At 40.9% G+C, this 20,668-nt stretch overlaps 2 protein-coding genes across 4 annotated transcripts in view; both read left to right on the forward strand.

Moving 5' to 3' along the window:
* cobl (cordon-bleu WH2 repeat protein) overlaps positions 1–6,038 on the forward strand; it is a 30,919-nt gene extending 24,881 nt beyond the window's left edge. For all 3 annotated transcript variants that reach the window (XM_079561792.1, XM_079561794.1, XM_079561793.1), the window contains 6 exons: positions 1,032–1,243; positions 1,332–2,776; positions 3,049–3,276; positions 3,575–3,688; positions 4,567–4,860; positions 5,830–6,038. In XM_079561792.1, coding sequence (XP_079417918.1) covers positions 1,032–1,243; positions 1,332–2,776; positions 3,049–3,276; positions 3,575–3,688; positions 4,567–4,860; positions 5,830–5,907 — 2,371 coding nt within the window. In that variant the 3' untranslated portion in view covers positions 5,908–6,038. The remainder of the gene's footprint in view (positions 1–1,031; positions 1,244–1,331; positions 2,777–3,048; positions 3,277–3,574; positions 3,689–4,566; positions 4,861–5,829) is intronic.
* A 2,727-nt stretch (positions 6,039–8,765) lies between these two features.
* The window catches only part of LOC306967222 (growth factor receptor-bound protein 10-like), a 42,569-nt gene continuing 30,666 nt past the window's right edge, over positions 8,766–20,668 (forward strand). Inside the window, exons 1-2 of the mRNA XM_079562152.1 lie at positions 8,766–8,969; positions 17,096–17,215. Coding sequence (XP_079418278.1) covers positions 17,165–17,215 — 51 coding nt within the window. The 5' untranslated portion in view covers positions 8,766–8,969; positions 17,096–17,164. The remainder of the gene's footprint in view (positions 8,970–17,095; positions 17,216–20,668) is intronic.

Here is a 20,668-nt window from a genome sequence, read left to right on the forward strand (position 1 = left end):
GGGGAAGTTGTAGTCATCGAAAGAAACTAGAATCCTACTAAATCAACCCAAAATGTGATTTAATACTTTTACAAGCATTAAATCACATTTCTGACTTTTATTTAAAACATAACTTTTGCAGATGTGGTGCTTGGATTTATTGACCCCGAGGCAATGACTCATTTACTACCTTTCCCATCAATCTATCGACTATCCTGCTTCCCAGAATTTGCTCATTCTTCACTTAATTGTGATTTATTCTTTTACCTGTTCCTCATTATTTTACAGACCGTGTTATTTATTTTCTGGCTTTATGTTATACAAGTCTAGGTTTTTGCCATCAGTCATCTTCAGTGTAAAGCCACTGATTAGTAGAATGGCAAAAGCATTTCTATTTCAGTTCAGGATTTACAACCTGATTTTACAAGTATAACATATTAATTACTGGCCCCACATTATGCTCAATTTCCGCCATGCAAATGATACCATGCCAGTGTATCTTTTGATGTAAGGTTCAGACAGTGTTGTTCCCTTAGATTTTCTCAAGGTCCTCTGGCACTTTGGGTTTCCTAGAGATTTCTATTGCCCAGCTTTCTTAGAATTCTTGACAAAATGTGCAGCAGTCCAACGGTTCTAGATGAAAACCTCTATTTGGGTTGGCTCTCTTATGGCATTTTGTTTTAGGTGAAACCCTAATAATTCATGTGAACACTCTTGTGAACCTTCGAACAGCATGACCAAAGTTGAATGTGTGGAAAGAAAATCTTCACAGCTGAATGTTATGAAAGACTTAAGACTCCAATGATAATAAAAAGCGCTGTATTTTAAGAGCTTTTGGAGTCGTTGAACTGCATTTACCCTTGACCGAATATTGACGGGAAGATTGTTGGATGCAACGATGGAATCAAATAAACACTTGGGAACAGCTGTTAGGTGGTAACTGGGTATAAAAATAGCTCTGGTCCCTTCTCTCTGTGGCCTCAACACACACTTTGAGAGGGTTGCGTGCACTTTTAAACGTACATGTATTTTGTATTTTGTTTTGTCAACAGGAGCCGTGACGTCACGCCACACCCCAAGACAGACAGACGCAAGCATCAAGACCTCTCGGCTCAACTTCACAGGACTTTGGCCGATTTAGAGTCCAGTCTAAGGGACAGTGATGAGGTTCCAGTCTCAATAGTCGACCATGATGTGCCAGTCACAACCATAGATGAAGTGCTGCCTGATGAGGGGTTTTGGGCTGAGTCAGTCGCCACAAGTGGTCAGTATTGCATATCGTACTTTTGAACCGTTAAGGATTTTATAAAGTGTTTTGATTTTTTTTTTTTAAACAATTGCTTTTTATGCAGCCTCAAACTACGGCGATGAGCTTCAGAATAGAAACAATAATGCTCACACGGCCAATGAGACCAGTAAGGGCAGCACAGAAAAGAAGCATCTCTCCCAACATAAGCAGAAGGAGAAGTCTGAGCAAGGCCAATCGAAAACGCATAAAAAGGACACAAAAACCAAGGAAGTCAAAAACACAGAGGCCAGCGCTCAGACTAAACCATCCTCGGAAGCAAAGTCTAACGGTGATGAGCAGAAGAGAATTAGTGGTGTTAAACCTGATCCTGAGAAAATCAACCGAGAAGACAAACCTGTTCTGATGCCCGTGAGTCAAGTTGTAGACCTACATAAAGTTCACCACATCATTTCCACTTCTAAACCTCTCCAGAGCAAAATCACTCCCAATGTGACGTCCCGCTTTGGGATGAAAACATTCACTGTTGTGCCCCCTAAACCTGCCATGATGCAGGCCGCTGCAGGGGAGCCCGCGTCGACAAGCCCTGGTGCCATAAAGATCGATGAACAAGGGAACATGGTGAAGGTTTCAGTGTCCCATCACAGAGCTGCTGCTGTGTCACACTTAGGAAACGGCCATGATTCCCCTCATCTTGGAAAAGCCAAAGCTTTTTGGAGCTCAAATGAAAAGCAGGAGGGCGCTGTTGCCCCAAGTAAAGGCCTAGCTGATAAGGCGAGAGACAGTTTGGATTGCCATAAAAGTGCTTGGACATCTGAAACTGCACAGAGGTCCACCGATGTAGGGAGTTTGAAAACTTTCCAAGGCACACTTCATAAATCTTCCCAGGTGGAGCCCAAAGAGACTGTTGAACACACAGCTCAACAAGTAAAAGATATAGAAGCTAAGCAAAAGGATTCCACTATGGCAGAAGACAAGATTTCTTCAAGTATTAACACTAATCTGTCAGGTCAGCGGCCTGCACAGCCTCTATTTACTACAGATGCAAGAAGAGACCTTTCTTTCCTGAAGCCATCCAGACGAACCTCCAGCCAGTATGTCGCATCTGCTATCACAAAACACGCCCCAAAGACAACCTTTAAACCAGATTATGATCCCACGACACCTGAGTTTCTCCTAAAAACGCAAAATGCTGGCATTCACAAATCAGGCAAATCAATACAAATTAATCCTCAAAACTCATTCCGTTCATGTAATCCTCCTGGCCCTAAGGGGTCGTCGAGCTACCCTGAACATACATCCAGCAGCACTGTCGAAACAAAGAATGAAGTAAAGGAATTGCATGTTTCAGAAAAGAACTTTGGAAAGGCAAGCTTCGGAGAACAGGGGGCCAATGAGCAATCAGCCTCTTCCGTACAATTAACCAGTAAAGTGAGGGACACATCCAAACCTGTTAATCACAGAAGCCCGAGCCCTTCTCCGAGCCGCCCTCCATACTCATACAACAAACCATCTCCGAGACTGAAGAATGGAAACCAAGAGCAAGCAGTGGTGAGTGTACTCAAAATAAGGGGTCCACATAATAAAAAATTATGGCTGACATTTTCCAACAGTTTTCTTCCAACCGAAGAAAGACACGCACAATTTCCAACACTATTAAAAAACACCTTAACTAACATTTTTATTCCAACATTTAGAAGCACTTTATTTGAGGCTAACATTTCAGGCTTATGTTTGTTGCCAACATTGCTATTACACACGCCATGCCAAGATGAGGAAATATGTCACAGAAACATAACATTACTTTTTTACTTTTTCTTAAGAACAATTCGATTACAAGCCTGTCTTCAAATCCATCGAATTCAGAGGAGAAACCTTCAGTCACAGTAACAAACTGTGAGCCGACCCCCTGTCCTCCTGCAGTGACAGTGTTTGGGCCAGTGAAGAAGTTCAAGCCAGTCATCTGCAGATCAGTGGAGAAGGAGACGAATCTCCACAGCAGCCTGATGGAGGCAATACAGACTGGAGGAGGCAAGGAGCGACTCAAGAAGGTGGGGGAAAGCACTCAGACAAGTAAATGAGTAAATCACAATGGATCTGTTTAAACATAATGAAACTATCTATGAGGGGACCATGGTTTGAGTATGATATTATAATAATAACAACTTAATTTAGTGATGATTGACTGTTAAAGCCCAAGTGTTTATACTTTTATTAAGGTTCAACATTCTCTCAGGTGTGTCAAATGTCCTAGTCTCACTTAGTGTTGCATTAAAAAGATAATTAGATGTTTCTTGTTTTTTGTTTTTTTACCTCTATGTGACCTTTTGCTTCCTCTTGTGTTGTTAGATTTCCACTTCTGCAGCAAACATGAAGAAACCATCTTTTGCTGAGGAGGAGAGTGAGAGATCTGCTCTCATGGCAGCCATCAGAGCCCAGAGCACCTCGGGGAGGCTCAGAAAGGTGAACTACTCCCCTCGCTATTTACGTAGAGTACCATGTAAGGAAGATCAAACCTAGCTCATGTTAAGATGTGAATGTCAACTTTATTAAATCATGTCTTTACTAAAGCTGATTAGCCCCTCTGCAGACTTGCCTGGCCAGCCAGATGCTTCTCGTTTCTGTTCAAAAGAAGAACCGTCTGGGCAGCTGCTCGCAACCAATCATTGCCCGATTTTACCACTGTCCACTCACGGACCGAGAGGCGGGAGTTCATTGAACTCTTCCAAAACATTAAAGATGGCAGCACAGCTACAACTACACTGTTTTCTTCTGCTCTTTCGTCTGTTTTAAATAAGAAGCAGCGTTGTACTGGCAGACACGCCATCCTTTCCTTATTTAATGTTTACTGAAAACGCTTCCTGCAGCTTGTTCCTGCGTCATATCCGGCATTTCTCTATTTGGTTGATGCCATCTGTCAATCACACCCACCAGAAAATCGCTGATATCAAGCATGCTTCCAGAGTACATATGTTTGAAAATGCATGTAGTTTGGCTGGCCAAGCAATCTGTAGACTTGATCCTGGTTATGAGAGCTAGGGAGTCAATACTACAGCAACATCTGCCATTCTATTCTGGAAGGCAATGTTTCCAGAGCAAGAATTTCTGAAATGCACCATAACTAAAAATATTTCTATAAGTTATCAATGTGCTTGTCTGCAGTCAATCTAAGAAAAGAAAATCACATTTTGCACTTAAATACAGCATCAGATCAGACATAACTTGCATAATCAGTATTTTGAGGTACAAGAAGATAAAGTGGGAAACAAATAAATATATATACGTATACTGTGTCCAGTCTAGTCTAAATACGTATGTACGTCTACTTTTTGTTTTTGCAGACAAAATGTGAAGCTGCTGAGGAGTTGGAGAACTTCAGAATGACTGTCCCCGCTGTAAATGGCAGTGCACACGTTTCATCTTCCTCTGCTTCAACATCATCTGCTCCGCTGCAGTCGTCCATACCTCCACCACCTCTGGTGGTCACCCTGGCACCTCCACCACCTCCTCCTGTCCTACCAGCACCTAAATCTTTCACTCGGCCACAACCAAACATGGCCGCGAACCCTGCCGTGGCGCGAGAGGCCATGTTGGAGGCTATCCGCTCCGGGTCTGCTGCAGAGAAGCTTAAAAAGGTATTGTTTTTCTGTAAATCTTCAAATTTGTTATTTTCATTGTATTACATTGCAATTAAAATGGATCACACAGAGCTGTAAATCCAACCATGAAATATAAATAAATAATTGTGGCAAGGGAGATACAGCTTTGCATTTCAACGTTAGTGCAACAACACAAATAAATAAATAGAGGGAGACTGAAGGGATTTGAGATAGTGAGGTGTAAACAAGTTAACATCGTTGTGCTGGTGGGGCTTGATCAAGACAGCAGTAGAAAAAACACATCAGAGAGATAAAGAGCACACACACTGTGGAAAAGCCTAGATTCACTCAGTGATACTCCAGTGACTTGAGACAGGCTTCTCCTCCTTTGTTCCTCCTGCCTCGTGCTAAGACTTCATAGGGAGAACAAAGGTTGCCTGCGCAGAGGCAGCTGGTAAACTCCATATGAACTCCAGACTGAGAGTGTCGTACTGTATCACTAAAAGTTCAAATTCAGGGTAAAGCTTGTTCAAACTACTTGTTACAAACTTACATTACAATAATTTGATAATGTAGAACAAACCTAAGTCAACAGTTGCTGTAGATTGGGTGGTAGGAGAAGCCTGGTGGCTGAGGAGCTCTACCACACAGCAAGAAGGTTCAAGGTTCGATTATTGGCCATTTGGGGCCTTTCAGACTTTTGTGGACATGTGTTTCGTCAATGCCTCCTATCAAGCCATAACATACACAGTAGGCTCATTATGGAGCCTACTGAGCATACAGGCACACTGCTGTCACCCTCTGCTCCTAGGTTACTCAGAGGCACTGAATGCAGGGGACACTGAAAGGAATACTGAAGTATACAAATACAAAATATAATATGTACTGTAAGAGAGCATGAGTGACAGTATTATAAATACTGGTTTACACCACTATGGCTATTATTAATGTCCTATTGCTAGAGTAGAGACTACATGCAAACATAACATGTTGTGTCTCCTATAGGTCGCTGTGCCAGCAAAGACAGTCCAGGTGAACGGCAGGATGGGAACGATCAAGGCGAAATCCTCCACTGTGTCGTAGTTTAGAAAGACAGTCATTCCACCTTGAGATTTATGTTTTTGTGACACAATCACATGTTGATGATGTAAAACTATGGCGCAACTGATGATAAGGGTAAAAATGTCAGAAATTACAGACTCTTAACTCAAGATTGCCAATATATATCCGAAGATATCTTGCCACGTGTACTTGAACTCATTGTACCTGGAGCAGTGAGAACGTGCCAATGAAAGGGATATTTAGACAGTCAATTGTTGTTTTGTAAGTTACAGAAGCCTTAAACTGTTGCTCAGCCAGTGTTATGTTGTATGATAGTATGGTTGATTTATAATCCCTATGACGAGTGCAATAGTTTGAACATGAAGGAGTTTTGTTTTATTTAATTTGAACAAGATTGAGCTGATTTAAGTTCAAAGCAAGACAAGTTTGGGATTCATGATGCCAACAGTGCACAGTACCGTAGTTGTGGAAGTCAGAGTAAAATGTGCCTGATGCTTGTTTTTGTTCATCCGTCTTCACCTTCATCCAGCTGCTTTGACACTATTTAATAATTTAGATACCTAACCTATTCTAGTGCCTTAAAAATTTATATTTCTTGCAGTTATTTGTTGTAATAGACATCCTTCTGTTTTTGATGGCTAATAAATCTAAGAGATAAAACTACATTTATGTATTGTCTGAAAAAAGGATTTCGAATCATAACTTATATTTAAAAAAAAAAAAGCACAATATGTTTATAGAAATGTAATATGAGCATTCTTATTTAAAAATGTGTATGTTATTTTAAAAAAACCTTTTTCTTTAGCTGGAAACAGACTGAATCGGACACTTTGATTTCCACAGTGAAAATCGAGCACATTGTAGCACTGTACATATTGTAAAGTAAAGATGGAACACATTTGACTCGGAGCCTCCACTAACACTATTGAGATCAATGCATAATGTTTTAGTTGAAACACTGTGCATTGTTATTTTGTAATTTTGGGCTGAATAAATGATTTTATAAGGCGTTTGACTGCACGTGTTATTTACAGTAATGGACAGAAAGCCTCACAGAGCATTTTGACAGGAGTTCACCCGATGCACCTTGTTCTGGAAAGCATTGTTGGACTGCAGTGTGGATCCCAGCAGTGCAGTAAACTACGGCCTTCCTCGACTCCTCACAACATATTGCCTCTCTTCCCCCCCCTCACTCTCGTAGTATTTGACTGTTTCGCTTCTTGCCACAGATGAGCTTATACTATTCCGGGCAGCCGCTCAGGGCCTGACTCATCACTATGTGGTCACATGAAATGCGTCGCTCCGAACTTGAACCTAACCTGCATTCCTGATTCTTGGAACACTATCCACACCACGAGACCCTCACCCCAAGGACATTACTCAATCAGTTGCAAAAAACACACAAACAGTTGGTTAAATCTTTCACTATATATATATTCAAGCAGGAGAGTTAAAGCTTTGAAAATGTTATAGTGCCAGAAGAATAGAACAATAAAAGAAGTTGTAAAGATCTTGCAATGATTGAATGGGTGGATATCTGCGCGCATGACTAATGTTTTTGTTGTCAATGTGGTTGTGTCCTCTTCCAAACCAGTGTAACCAAACAACAAAAACAGCACCCCTCAATTGCCACAATACGGCATCAAATGATACTTATAACATTTGCATTTAGTTAGAATTCCAGGCATGTTAGTAGATCTTAACCACGTTGCACTTTCACGATGTAGGGTTGAAAACGCTATAATTTAAATCTCATTTTCCATTGAGCATTGGTTAGAAAATAGCTGGGTTTGGTAAGAATGGGTGGTTAGTTTGGTGTGTTGCGTAAGAACTAGTGTGTTGACATGTAAACAATATAACACTGGTCTGTAGACTGGAACTGTTTTGGTTGGTTGTCATCCGTAAGAGTGATGGACAGCCATAGTAGTAGAAGCTGTAAGCATCAAAAGGAAATTTGATGGCCCATGCCTGCCAAGCACAAGATCAATCAATGCAACAAAAGACCTATATGACGTTGAATGTCTGATGAGGTAGACTATAATGTCACATTTTAGCTTGGGTTCTGTTTGTATTTGGATGCCACCCACTCCTGTTGGACTGACATGCTGTGTTCCCACCACTAAACTTATCTGAATTTCCCATGCAGGGTAAACAGCAGTCAAAGGGGTTACACTGAGTCACAGTACGGTCACAGCAGCCCAAGGCAAGTTACCTTATAGAGGCGAATCACGTTATTGCCTTTCCTTGTTTATTCATTTATTGACCGCTTAATAGTATGGTATGAGGTATAGGCATTAGCTTTGGGCATACACACAAGAAGGTTACTTTAGTTCAACGAGATTTAACCCCAGTTGCGCAATAGGCCAGCATATTATCCTCTTTTTTTTCCTTTTTTTTTTTACTCCTGGGTGTTACTGTGCAAAACAGTGGCAACTACAGTAGACAAATTGTGATGTTACCACAGGCAAATATTTGTATTATATCTATTACTTAGTCGAAACATGATGGTTATCCAAACAAGTGCTTCAAGCTCAGAACACACACAGGGATTCAACCAAATAACCCTTCAGTCAATGAATGCATTTTATTAATTTCTTTTAAACACCTTCATAAATGTTGATGTATATTTCGCAGCCTATTAATGTGTCTTTTGGGGGCCCCCATGTACTGATGCAATAAACAGCGCATCTTAATCATCAGAGCGCGCCCTTATTTCCAAGACGTGAACGCGGCATTTAATCGCCCTTCACTTGTGGGCGTGACCAATCTGAAAGGGGGCGGAGTTGTTGTGCCTCCTGCGTGTGCGTATGTGTGTGTATGCCTGTTTGTACGCGCATGCCTACGTGCGTGTGTTGGTAGTGTGTCTCCCCGGCAGCATGAGATGAGCTGCCTGCGGTCTTTGCAGCCACTGTTTGTGCCTCCTCCTCTCCCCTCTGTGCGTCTGTCCGGTCCGGGAATGTTGACCAGCGGTCTCTGAGCCAGCGCTGTTCACTTTTCTTTTCTGCGGCCGCTCCACGCGCACCCTCCGCGGGTTGTTTTTCTCCCTCTGAAGCCGCGGGACAAGGGGCTGGTCTGACTTTAAGGTGAGTGGTACCGGATGAAGACGCTCTCCTCGTAATCGGCGGTGTTGTTTGGGGGGTCGGGTAGATCAGATAGAGGGTCCGGGACAGACCGAGCGGGCCAGGGAGCGCGTCAGAAAAGTTGCTTTCGGGACACAATCGGACCATGCGCCTTTTTCGCACGGGATTACCTACTTTGGGTGAACTTTGTAAACATGTGTGGCTTATTATATATTGGAATCACAATGACTGACTGCACTGTACCAGCTTCCTTCCGTCTCTGCAGTCCCCCCTCGTGTCCAATTGATATGTAGTAGCTAGGAGACTCGCAACTCACTGCGCTGCGAACCTTAAAACATGTAAGCCCTCTTTTTTTTTTTTTTCACTGACAGTCTTTCGATGCTTGTGCCTTGTTTATAATTGCGTAACTGTAGCCTACGTGTACCCGGGCTTCTACTTTCTTCGTATTACTCCTCGAGCACCCCTCTTTCCATGCACCCTCTCACCCATCCTCACCCCCACCCACGACACCACCAGTAGCACTCAGCAGCCCCTAAACCCGATTCTGGGAGTTTCACTACCAGCGGCAGACCTTATCGCCTTATCCCCTTTGGCAGCAGTTTGCTTTGGGGGTGGGTAGGAGAAGGGGTGGGGGAGAGAGGCGTGTTCTTAGGGATACTTTGGGAAGTGGCCCCTACTGCAGTAGAGCCCTGGCCTGAGGGGAGCCTGAGAGATCAGTAGGCTATAGGGTATTTTGCCTCTCCTTCATTTATATGATGGAAGATCCATCCTGCAGACATATTTTATGAAGGTCTGATCAGACATTAAAGGTTATGTCAAATCCTGCAGTTGGTCATTGAGATCACTCTTGTTGGAGTCTCAGAAAAGTGAGTGATTGGTTGTTTGTGTAAGCCACTGTTGCACCCCGCCTTTACGGATTTGCAGTACTTGCTAATGAATATCCTGATAAAACCCTGAATTTTTTTGTTTTCCTTTTGGTTGAATTTGGTAGGATTAAGTTAAATGTTGTTCTTATATTGAATTAAATGCACACTATTTATACTGTTTTTTGTTTTGTTTTTCTTCACAATCCCAATCACACTGCAGAGAGTCTTCTAGTGGATGCTCTATTGTTGAATACAGTGTATTGTTATAGTCAAGTTTATGTCTTTTGTATCGCTAATATAAACGGCTCCCAAGAACTGTCTGTTCTCATCTTTATGGTTGTCTCACCTTAATCTGATGTAACTTTATTATCTATTCTGCACATGTTTTAACTAAGCAGAAGCTTCTTTATAGATGCTTGATTTTGCTCTGTCATTCTGGCAAGCTTCCAAGTCAATTTCTTTATTAGCTGCATGTGCTCTCTCTGGAAAGCACAAAGTTGCATAACGGCCTTAAAATTTATGATTCAGTCCTGGAACTATCAGCTTTGGCTCACGCATTGTCAATCTAGACCAAGTATATAGCAGAGCGTGACTGGAGAGTTTAGGAAGGCCTTAGGGGAGTGGTGCTCATGCTCATACTGGGATCTGGTTCATAGTCTGAATTCTAAATGAAACAGCTCTTTTTAACAGCTCTAGTTTGAACAATAGTGTCATAATGCCATCAGAGGTGTACTTTGTTACATACTGTTCATCGAAATGCTGTTTTTTTCTCCTTCATGTGCAGTTTTATAGAACAGTACTATAGTTGTTACAATATAGTCATCATATGTTAAAAAACATTCTTGTAATGTAGAGCATGCTATAGTATCACACTCATTCTGTTTCATCCATTTCTTTCTTTCGATGTGGTCAAATCCCTGTGTGCACATGCTAACTTCTTTAGCTGTGGTTTCTTTTTACCCCTTTAGCACCAGTCAGTCCTGCTATTTCAAGCCTATGCTTAGAAGCAGGCATGATGGGGCATGAACTTTGCAAGTATACATTCTGCCAAGAGGCACATATTGAACATAATTCTTCTTGCACTAGGCCTAGCTACACCAGCTTTACCATTCTTACTTGTGCTTATTTGGAGAATATGACATGCTGACAGTATTTATCCAGCCAGAGACACACTTATTTCATGTGGTTTTCAAAACTACTTGGGCTTTTTCAGGTGGTACTGAGATCATCAGCAATTTTAGGCTTTAATTAGAGAAAAAAAAAATCATTTATGCTTTTGTTATAGTTTTTTTTAAGGGCTGCACAATGTATTAAAAAAAAAAGTAATATTGCAACATTAGGTGATGCAATATCCGCATCGCTTGAGTCTTTGTTTTTGTTTTTTACTCAACCAGAACAAAAAAAAAAGCATGGAGCTTGCATTACAAATACGTTTTTTGTTTTTTTTATTCAAGTCTTGTTTTGACACAATTTGCAGAAAAACAAATTATTTGTTTTAAATGGAACATGAGCTGTTGAAATTGTTTGGTCAATTTTAGCATAATCTCAATAGCACACACCCATATAACGTGTAAGCTCGTTTTTTTTTTTTTTATGGTTTAGAGATAGTTTACACACCCAGGTTAGAAATAACTCCTGTCCAATTTAAGTCTATTTTTATATCCCTTTACACCTGGGTTAGTTCTTATTTGATCTTAATCCAGGCCCTGGCGGTACTTCGAAGGTCAAATATTTTGTGAGTTGGTACTTGTAGGGAAAACAACTACACACAGCTTAATATGCCCTGGTTTACTTTTTTAGATTTATCTAATGCTTTATTTTATTTAGACTTTGTTCAAATATTCCTTTATACATCTACTGTAAATTCCTAGGTTATGTGCTACTTTAAAAGGTAAAGCCAAATATTGTTTGCGATGCAGCTAGCTTGATCTGTCTCCTTACCGTGTTTGCATCTCGCCTGACATTCAAAGGATAAAGGTGTCAAAGATATACAATTAGTGGGCATGGGTGCTATTAGAGCCTGTGGTCATGCTTTGGGCAGCATTCCTCTACATCTTGCGTCAGCAGCCAGTCATTCAGCGCTGGTGTATCTGGGCTTATGCACAGTTAATACTCCTCTCCGATGTCATGACACCATTAACACAAGCCTGTTGGGATCTGCTCAGGTCATATCATTCTTCAGTGGTCTCAACCTAAAATCAGTCACTGTACTCTGTATTTGTACCTGTGTATCATGCCAAAACTCCAAGCAGCTGCTATGCAATTTGTGCTTGGCTTAATCTGATGATCTATTGCTTAATCTATTGCAGGAATGATTTCTGATTAGTCTTCTGCAGCTGTGTTAGCCCTACACTGGGCTCATTGTACATTTCCTTGGCTCGTCCAAATTAGTAAGCTACTCAGCAATAGCAGTCGTCTCCGTTAACTTTTTTTTTTGTCCGTGCACTGCATTGTGTTCTGTGTCGGACTACAAACTGGATTTGCACTGTGTTCTCTATTGACAGAAACTGATGCAATGCGAGCTTATCTAATTACAAGTGTGCAGAGAACGCGCCGGGCAAGTGACTCAAAGCTAGGTCTGTTGGGAGGCAATAATGTTTTCTTTACTCCTGAGGTAACTGAAAGCCAGTTTGGGCGGGTGCACTGCCGATAACAAGGTTTTTGGACACACTCAAATGTCTGATGAAGTGATCTGGCGAACTTACCATATACACAAGCAGTGTCTAGCTGCAGTGTCCATACTTGAATTCCTTTCTTGTTATTCTTGTCTATGTTGATATGGGCCTCTCTGCACATGTAATGGAATCTGAGCTGTTGAATCAAAATAAGCCATGGTTAGTTGGTGTTGTTGCTAGATGTAAAATGTGATTGAAACCAGAACAATGCTGGCTTTTTACCTAGTGCTACATCACAGACTTAGCTCATTTCTGATCCGTCTCGTGCTCTGTTGGTTTTGTCATACCTGATTACCCCCCTCTCCCCTTACTGTATTTTTCTCATACTTTTAGCTGATTAGGACTTAGAATTTAGAACCTAAGTTTGGCTTTAGAATATTTTCTGGGAACCAGCCGCTTGCCAGGATAACAGACCCTTTATTGTTGTTTTATTGTTGTTAAAAATGCAAACCCCTGTAAGAATTTGTCTTAATGTTTTAAAGTCGAACACAAGGTTGCTGTTGTCAAGTTTTTAATGTTCAATAGCGAACATGAAAAGGTCATTATTTGAGCCAACTTGGGCCTAAGCACCAGTGCTTCCTGCTTGTTCATTCTTCTCTCCTATTGCATAAGACTGGTTCTCTCAAGCAGTCCAATGAAATCCTCATCCAATTAGGCACTGCCCACATTTCCAAAAGGCTATTCAAGGTCCCCCGGCATGACATCAGGCCCTCTCATATAGCCCCACTTTCCGCTGGTGCTCTCAGATAATGAAAGCTGCCAATTAATGACTAATCAACATGTACAACAAGCTCATCCAGTGAGGAGTGGCAACCATCTAATCCACTGATTAAAACTGAGGACAGAGATGCTCTGTTCAGCTCTGTCCCAGGACTGCTGGTCGCAAGATTAGAGCTAGGGGGCAAACACTGTCTCCAGTTTATTTAACTTTAGAAGTTTACAGTAGTTCATTCTGAAAATGTGTGCATTTAAAACGATAACTTCATACTTAAAGGTGCATTGAGCAACTTTGTATGCGAAAAAAATAAATAAATGTTAATATTAGTACGTATTTGACCTTTCAGTGACCCAGTGGCTGTATGGCACGGTGCCTTTGCTTTCCATCCCGGTGGCCCCGAGGACGCTCCATGACCAGTTTTATGTTATGTATTTAAGGGCTTCTTGTAGGTTTTCTGGATGGAACGTTGTAACCATGGAGACAGCAGTGAAAACCTACCAGAATCCCTAAAAAACAATTGACCCTGGAGCGTCCTAGTGGCCACCGGGATGGAAAGCAAAGGCACCAATTTAACCACCCATACAGCCTCTGGGGCACTGAAAGGTCAAATATTAACACCAATATTTTTTAAGTTAGAAAGTAAACAAAAGTTAAAGTTACATAATGCACCTTTTAAAGGGACTATATGGAGTTTAAAAATGTTAAAACTAAGTATTTTCATCCCCTACATGTTCCAGCCATGTCCTAATGTGTAGAATGAGCTCAGACCTGTTCACCACAACTGCCTCTGAAATCCTGCACTGTCACTCAAAAAGTGTTAATTCGAGTCTGAAGTGCCATCATGCACGAGCTTAATATAGAAGCTGCAGTTACACATAAGACCTGAGGTGGCAGTAGTGAGCAGACAATGACTAACTTGCATCTAACCCCTTTAAGTATGAATTTTTTGAATAGTCTTCAGACAAGCACCAATATCTCTGTCAAACTAGTGATACTGAATAGAATTGTAATTAAGCAATGAGATGTACTGTATTTGCATCATTGATTTGTACATCTGCTGCTTTCAAGTATTGAAAAAACAAAAAGCTTTACTGCCCATTGGAGTCAAGGAACAAAGCCTTCAAAGCTTTCAGTTGGTGGGAATCACTGCAGCACAATACCTTGATGGGGCGTCTGTCTGCCGTCCATATTGCACATTTCTATAGGCCGGTGCACCATGGGACGTTTTGATAACCCGAAATGTCAAGATAAATGTTGTCACCGAAGGTGCCTGACCAATTTAAACATATAGTTCAATAATTAACCTCTCCTCTTGTATTGGGTTTCAGTCAGTGCATTCACTTCAATGGCCTCTCTGCAAGTCTCCAGACAGTGAGTTGGAGCAGTGCCATTTCTTGAATTAAGACGGTGTTCATGTTCTGCTTTGGCCGCAGGATGAAGGGTGAGTTCGCAGAGGGGGAGGATAGGCTAGACAGGGGTTTGGGAGGTGTGGGGCTGGTACGGTGGTAGTTGATTAGTAGCAACATGGGTTAACAGTGGGAATCGAGTGGTGGGGAGAGCTGGGTTGAGTTTTGCGGGTGTGGTTCTTTTATGAAGGTCCTATAATCCAATCAAGTCATATTTAGGAACAAGAATGTCAGATATGTTTTAAAGTGTTGGCCCTTTCTTTTGACAGTTAAGTTGGCTATACCAGTGGTTCCAAAATTGGGGGTCGGGATCCCTCGGGAGGTCGGGGTGTGTGTCCCCAGATGATTTCAAGATGAAACAAAAAGAAAAATGAAACTGTCAGTATAGTTTTTAGTGCATAACAGCCTATGATTTCTGAAATCTATTCAACTATTCAAAGTTCTAACTTAACGTAACTTGATTTTAAAATGTTTTTCTGCCTTAAAGTAGCTTTAGAGGCAACAACTTTAGACAATGGGGTCCCGAGTTACTTACGTGTTAGTTTTTGGGGTCCCAGCCACAAGTTTGGGAACCCCTGTTAAGTAGTCTCTCACCCTGCTCGATTCTGACTATTACTGCAGTATGTCTCTCATAGTTTGGGATCCTGCACAAATCCTTGTCTTCTGGCTGGATGTTCATCTTAAACCTATTTAAATTGGGGGATTTACCGTAGTATTATTCTGCCTTAACATTACAGGGACTTACACAATAGTTTCTCCAGCGACTCTCCTATAGTACCCTTTACCCAACTCTTATGTAACTCATCTGAATTTGTGCTGGTGCATTCCTAAGATAACTGAGCCACCACAAAAGGCCCAATGTTAAGCTGTGTCCAGTGGGTCAGCTGCAGTCAGAGGGGCCACATCCACGCACATCAACACGAGGGAACACATATGGAAGTGTACACATAGGAGTGGACACAGCTGTGGAGCACTGCTGCTGGTAGGCCTCAAGACTGGGCTCTAAGGCATGTGTCAAAAACGTAAGAAGAAAAAGTTGAAAATTTAAACATGATGTCACCACGGCTGCCAGTGCAGTGGGCCTCATGCAGTTAGAATTGAAACTGAGCAAGAATTTACATAATAAATTCTTGCTCAGTTAGACACAATACATCATACTGCTTGCATTTCACGGACACCTCAAAATACCACACCTGTTTTGGCAAGAGATGAAAACTCCAAACCTGCTATTTTTATTATAGCGTGAAAGGGGCAAAAGTAGGGAGAGAAATTCGGCAAACTTTATGGATGGATTGACATGACGCTGAGGGCTACAACATAATCTCCTGGCCACACCCAGGCCAGTGGTAATGGTGTTCCACTGTGGAGTATCATTTCCCCTTATAAAATTATATTGCTCATGGTTTGCTTCTTTAAAAAATGTATCTTCTGTGATTTCACTCCGGTTCCTTGTTCAATATGTACTTCTGGATCACCTGACCTGGGACTTAAAGGCACTCGATTTGTAAAGAATGGTCATTCTTTGTAATCAGACAATGATGATTGAATGTGTGACTGAAGTTTGCTACGCCGTGCTGGATTGTGTTGTGTTGTTTTGTTTTGTGTTAATTGAAAGATGAAATACTTTTAAGAAAATTGATATAACAAATGAGAAAAAAAAGAAAGTTTCAGAGGCAGAAGGAATGTCTTTGCACGCTAACACATAAATCACAGGCTTCTACAATGAAAACTACATTTGTGGATTCATAAGGTACATACATACATTGAGTAGACAGGACATACTGTAATAACACGTAAAGTAGTAGTATAATCAGCTCAACCACAATTTTAGTGCTATAAGTGCAGCTTCCTCTAAGACAAAAAAAAAGAGTTTAGATCAGCCCTACATAAGGTGGCAGGGGATATTTGTGAAATGCTATCAGTGGGGCATGAACTGCTGCATTAAAGAGCCTCATAGTTGAGAGCCAGAGCTGCTTAGCTCAAAATAAATCCTCCATCTAACCTAAGATCTGCCTGCCGGGTATTTATAGGCCAGAGGCTACAAGTGTTTTTAAAGGGGCTGCGCTGTGGCAGGTTGATAGCAACCCTGCTTTAAGAAGTTCAAAAAGACAACTAGGTGATGTTGAGTTTGTGGTGGTGTGGTGTGTGTGTTTAACAAATCTCTCCTGTGGAAAAACAGTCAAACTATAGTCCCTTAAAATTAGGGTTCATATTTTAATGTGAATGGCAAAAATACCCAGAATGAGTATCTCCGCAAGATAGCAAATATGGCTGTTTTATTATGTGGTTATCCTGTGTCATTGCCTTGTTTACAGTCTACTCTATACAGTATGTGTGGATTAAGAAGAGCTATTTGCTTTGATTGTTCACTCATGTCTCCTGTCTTGTTCTGTCTCCTTCCCTATATTTTTCCTAAACACCTTTTTGACTGTCTTCTAATGTGCATTTGCTTTTGACACTGCAGGTTGCCTTTTCTGTGCCATCAAAGAAAATTGCGGGGGAAAATTGAACAGACGAACTGAGGTTTGCAAACATGGCTCTCGCTGGCTGTCCAGATTACTATCTGCATCATCCAAATTATCAGGTAAGAAAGACTTAAAAGATTAAGCATTATGCGTGTGTATTGATCAAATACAGTGTTAGATAGAAACATGTGAAAGAAAAGAAAAAAAAAGAATTATCTATTTACATTTTCTAAAACACCTTTAACGTTTCATACCATACACCACTCTGTCAAATATTTCTCCTTCCAAGTACCACCTCATAGAATATTTGCAGTTCCAAGTACCACCAGGCCTAAACAATGATATCATTTTATTAAACTAGGTCTAAGAAAATGTCCAAAATAAATACCACCTGGAGAAGTCCAAGCTCCACCAGTGGTACAAGTAGCACAGTTTGAAAACCACTGCTGGATTGTTCTGCTGATCTGCATTCACGCGTGCATTATTGGTTTTCCAAGTACTTTGACTTATGACCCCTTAAGGTGAGATCACATGTGAATTCAAAAACATGCTCACTAATGTAAGTAGCTTGAAGTAATAAAACGTATAATTAGAATTGTAATGTACTGGTTTTGCGTAGCACTTCTCTGGACACATAAAACACTTTGCATTGCATTATTCATTCACAGCACTCTCGGTGATGGTAAGCACAAACTCACAAACTCACTCACACACCACTTTCATACATGGACAATGTGGACACAACTATGCTGATTTAATCGGATTGAAGGATTGCAGAGCCAACTTGCACCTGCTGTGTAGATCAAAAGGCATTATTTGCATTAAGTCAGTAGAAATATTAGCTTGATCAAAAGGCAGCATGTTTGGTCTGAGGCTTTCTCTGTGATCTTTGACCTCAGAGCCGTATGACGGAGACTTCAGCCGCTTTAGGGCTACCATGTGTCAGGAGCTGCCTTAAGCAATGGACGTTCACAAGACCAAGCACTTAAGTTGACTCCATGCTTAATGGGAAAAAGCAAACACTCAATCAGCTGGCAGAGACCTGAACCCTGTACACCAATGTTTGGAGGTTCTATCCCCGCTTCCAGTGTGGCATACTGCTTTGTGCCTTTTGGCAAGACACTTAATCCACCTTGTCAGCATGCACGTCCAAGTGGGATTAAGGAGTGAATGAATAATGGAATTGTAAAGCAATTTTCGATGTTTGCAAAAGTTCTACACAAACGCTACATTTTGACAATTGAAAAAACATGAAATAAAGAATCTATTGTATAAACTAATTAGATACTGCATTCATACAGCTCTTCAGTTACTGAACCTGCAGAAAAACTGTTTACGGGATACAGAGTAATTGGAATATAGAGTAAATAATGAAAAATAAATACAGTTGAGATTTTACCTCATTATTTTACATGTCTGAAATGTCTCTTTCGGTTGAGTGCTTAGTCCTAACAATTAACCTGAATGTGACCTCTGCTTAGTGAAGACACTTGCCGCAGTTTTTTCTCTCATGTTTTTGGCTCATCCTTAAAACCATTGGTCCTCACTCAACTCCATATCTTGTCTCTGTCCATTGAGTGACCCTTCTTAGAAAGCTGAACCTGGGAACCCTGGTATTCAACCTGTATATGCTTCCATTGGGTCAGCTAATACGCAGCAATATGTCCTAAGCAGATGACACTCAGATCTATGTTTCACTGATGAAACAGGTGAACATGGGCCTGTCGAGACACTCACTGCATTGAACAGATCAGTTTGTGGATGCAAAACAACTTTCTCCAACTAAACTCAGAAAGTGTTATCAGTCACCTTGAGTCTCTCTCTGTAAATCCAAAAAATCAGGTTAGAAATCTAGGAGTAATCATGGACACAGACCTGAACTTAAACAGCCACATCAAAGCAATGACATCAGCAACTTTTTACCATCTGAAAAACATTGCTAAGATCAGAGGTACAGTGTTGAAATCCGATTTGGAGAGAGTTATCCATGCGTTTGTGTACAGCAGGTTAGACTACTGTAACAGCCTGCTCACTGTTAGACAGCTGCATCTGCACTCTTGCCTTTTACTATAATGAATACATTTTTATGTTTATGTTTCATGGATTGATTTGATATACTTTCTTGTAATTTTGTGCAACTGTGATCTACTTTGACTTGCAAATAAACTTGGTTGCCTAACCCTTTGAACCTGACAGACCTAACCTGACTTTTATTCTGACTTTCTTTCCACTTCAGTGCGCGTATGATTCCCTTTTGAAACATTTCCCGTCACGAGTCCTGGCCTTGAGCTCTATCTGAAACTCCATTTCGGTTCTGTGTATTATAATGTGAATGCTGAATTAGGAATCTGGTTCATTTATGTTTTCGTCACTGTTTTTTTTTTTTTTTAATTGAGGGCAATGAAACTAAACAAAAAAGCACATTATATTAGAAATGGTATATTTCTAATTGTGTGTTTCAATGATCTTCCTATCATAATGAGCAATTAGCAAATCTTGTCGAGCAAGCCTACTTTGGTGAAAAACTGTGGGATGTCAGTCGAATATGAAGTTCATGGTATGGTTGTGGATGCTTTGTAAGATGAGCATTGCTATTAACCATGTACAATCATTGAGTGCTGGTAAGTCCCTGACCTGGCTTCTATATCAACAGCTATACAAAGTCTCCTTCAAGGCCAGTAGATGGTCTGAAGGAGAGCCCACATGTGTTTTCAGCCAAGCCTAACCACGACAGTCCCGTTGCTTTTTGGGTGACTGGTTGGGGATCAGTCACAGTCTGCTGCTCTCTCCTCCGGACGTTGCAAGGGGGTCTGCTGTGTCGCTAGATCAAATGGGGTGAATGTGCCTCCTTATGTGATTATTGCCTTTTTATTCCTAAAGCAGGTTAGTCCCATTAAATTCCATAGCAGTGGGGTCTAGACAGCTGGAACTGGGGAGACAATACATGGGACGAACAATGCCACATAATGATTGGATGCAGTTGGGTTAGTTGGTGAAGAACAGGGGTAGGGGGACTGCTAGTGGCCTTACACAGAGGGTGAATGTATAGGCAGACCGTTGACATAAAGAGAGCGGGAAAGGGGCTCATCAAATGATGGATCATAGCTTCTTTAAACAATGGAGAGACTGGAGGTCGGAGTGAGTTTATCTTCTTATTACTATTTTGAATCCTGTACTTTCCTAGTAGCATTTTTAATTTATAACACTCAATCTGAAGTATTGTGTTTAGGTATTTTTAGTGAAAGTCCATTAAAATAAATTATACAAAAGGTCAAGGTATTAATTTGTGGTGTACGCAGTGCATAATCCATTATACCTATGTATGCAGTAAAGTTTAGAGTATAACAAATCTCAGTTTGGTCAAAAATGACTTGGGTAATTATACAAGGAGGCTGACAGTTTGTAGCAAAGCTATATTACATTGAACGTATTGATTAAATTAAAACCTAAGGATTTGTTTTTTTTCAATGACATTTGAGAGAACTCTTTTAACTGTTAAACTGATACAAGAATAACACGGATTTCAAAAAATGCTTGTGGATGTCTAAATTACTGGTTAAGCAGGTTTTTGT

Source organism: Gobius niger (assembly GCF_951799975.1).
Source record: "Gobius niger genome assembly, chromosome: 8".
NCBI lineage: Eukaryota > Metazoa > Chordata > Actinopteri > Gobiiformes > Gobiidae > Gobius > Gobius niger.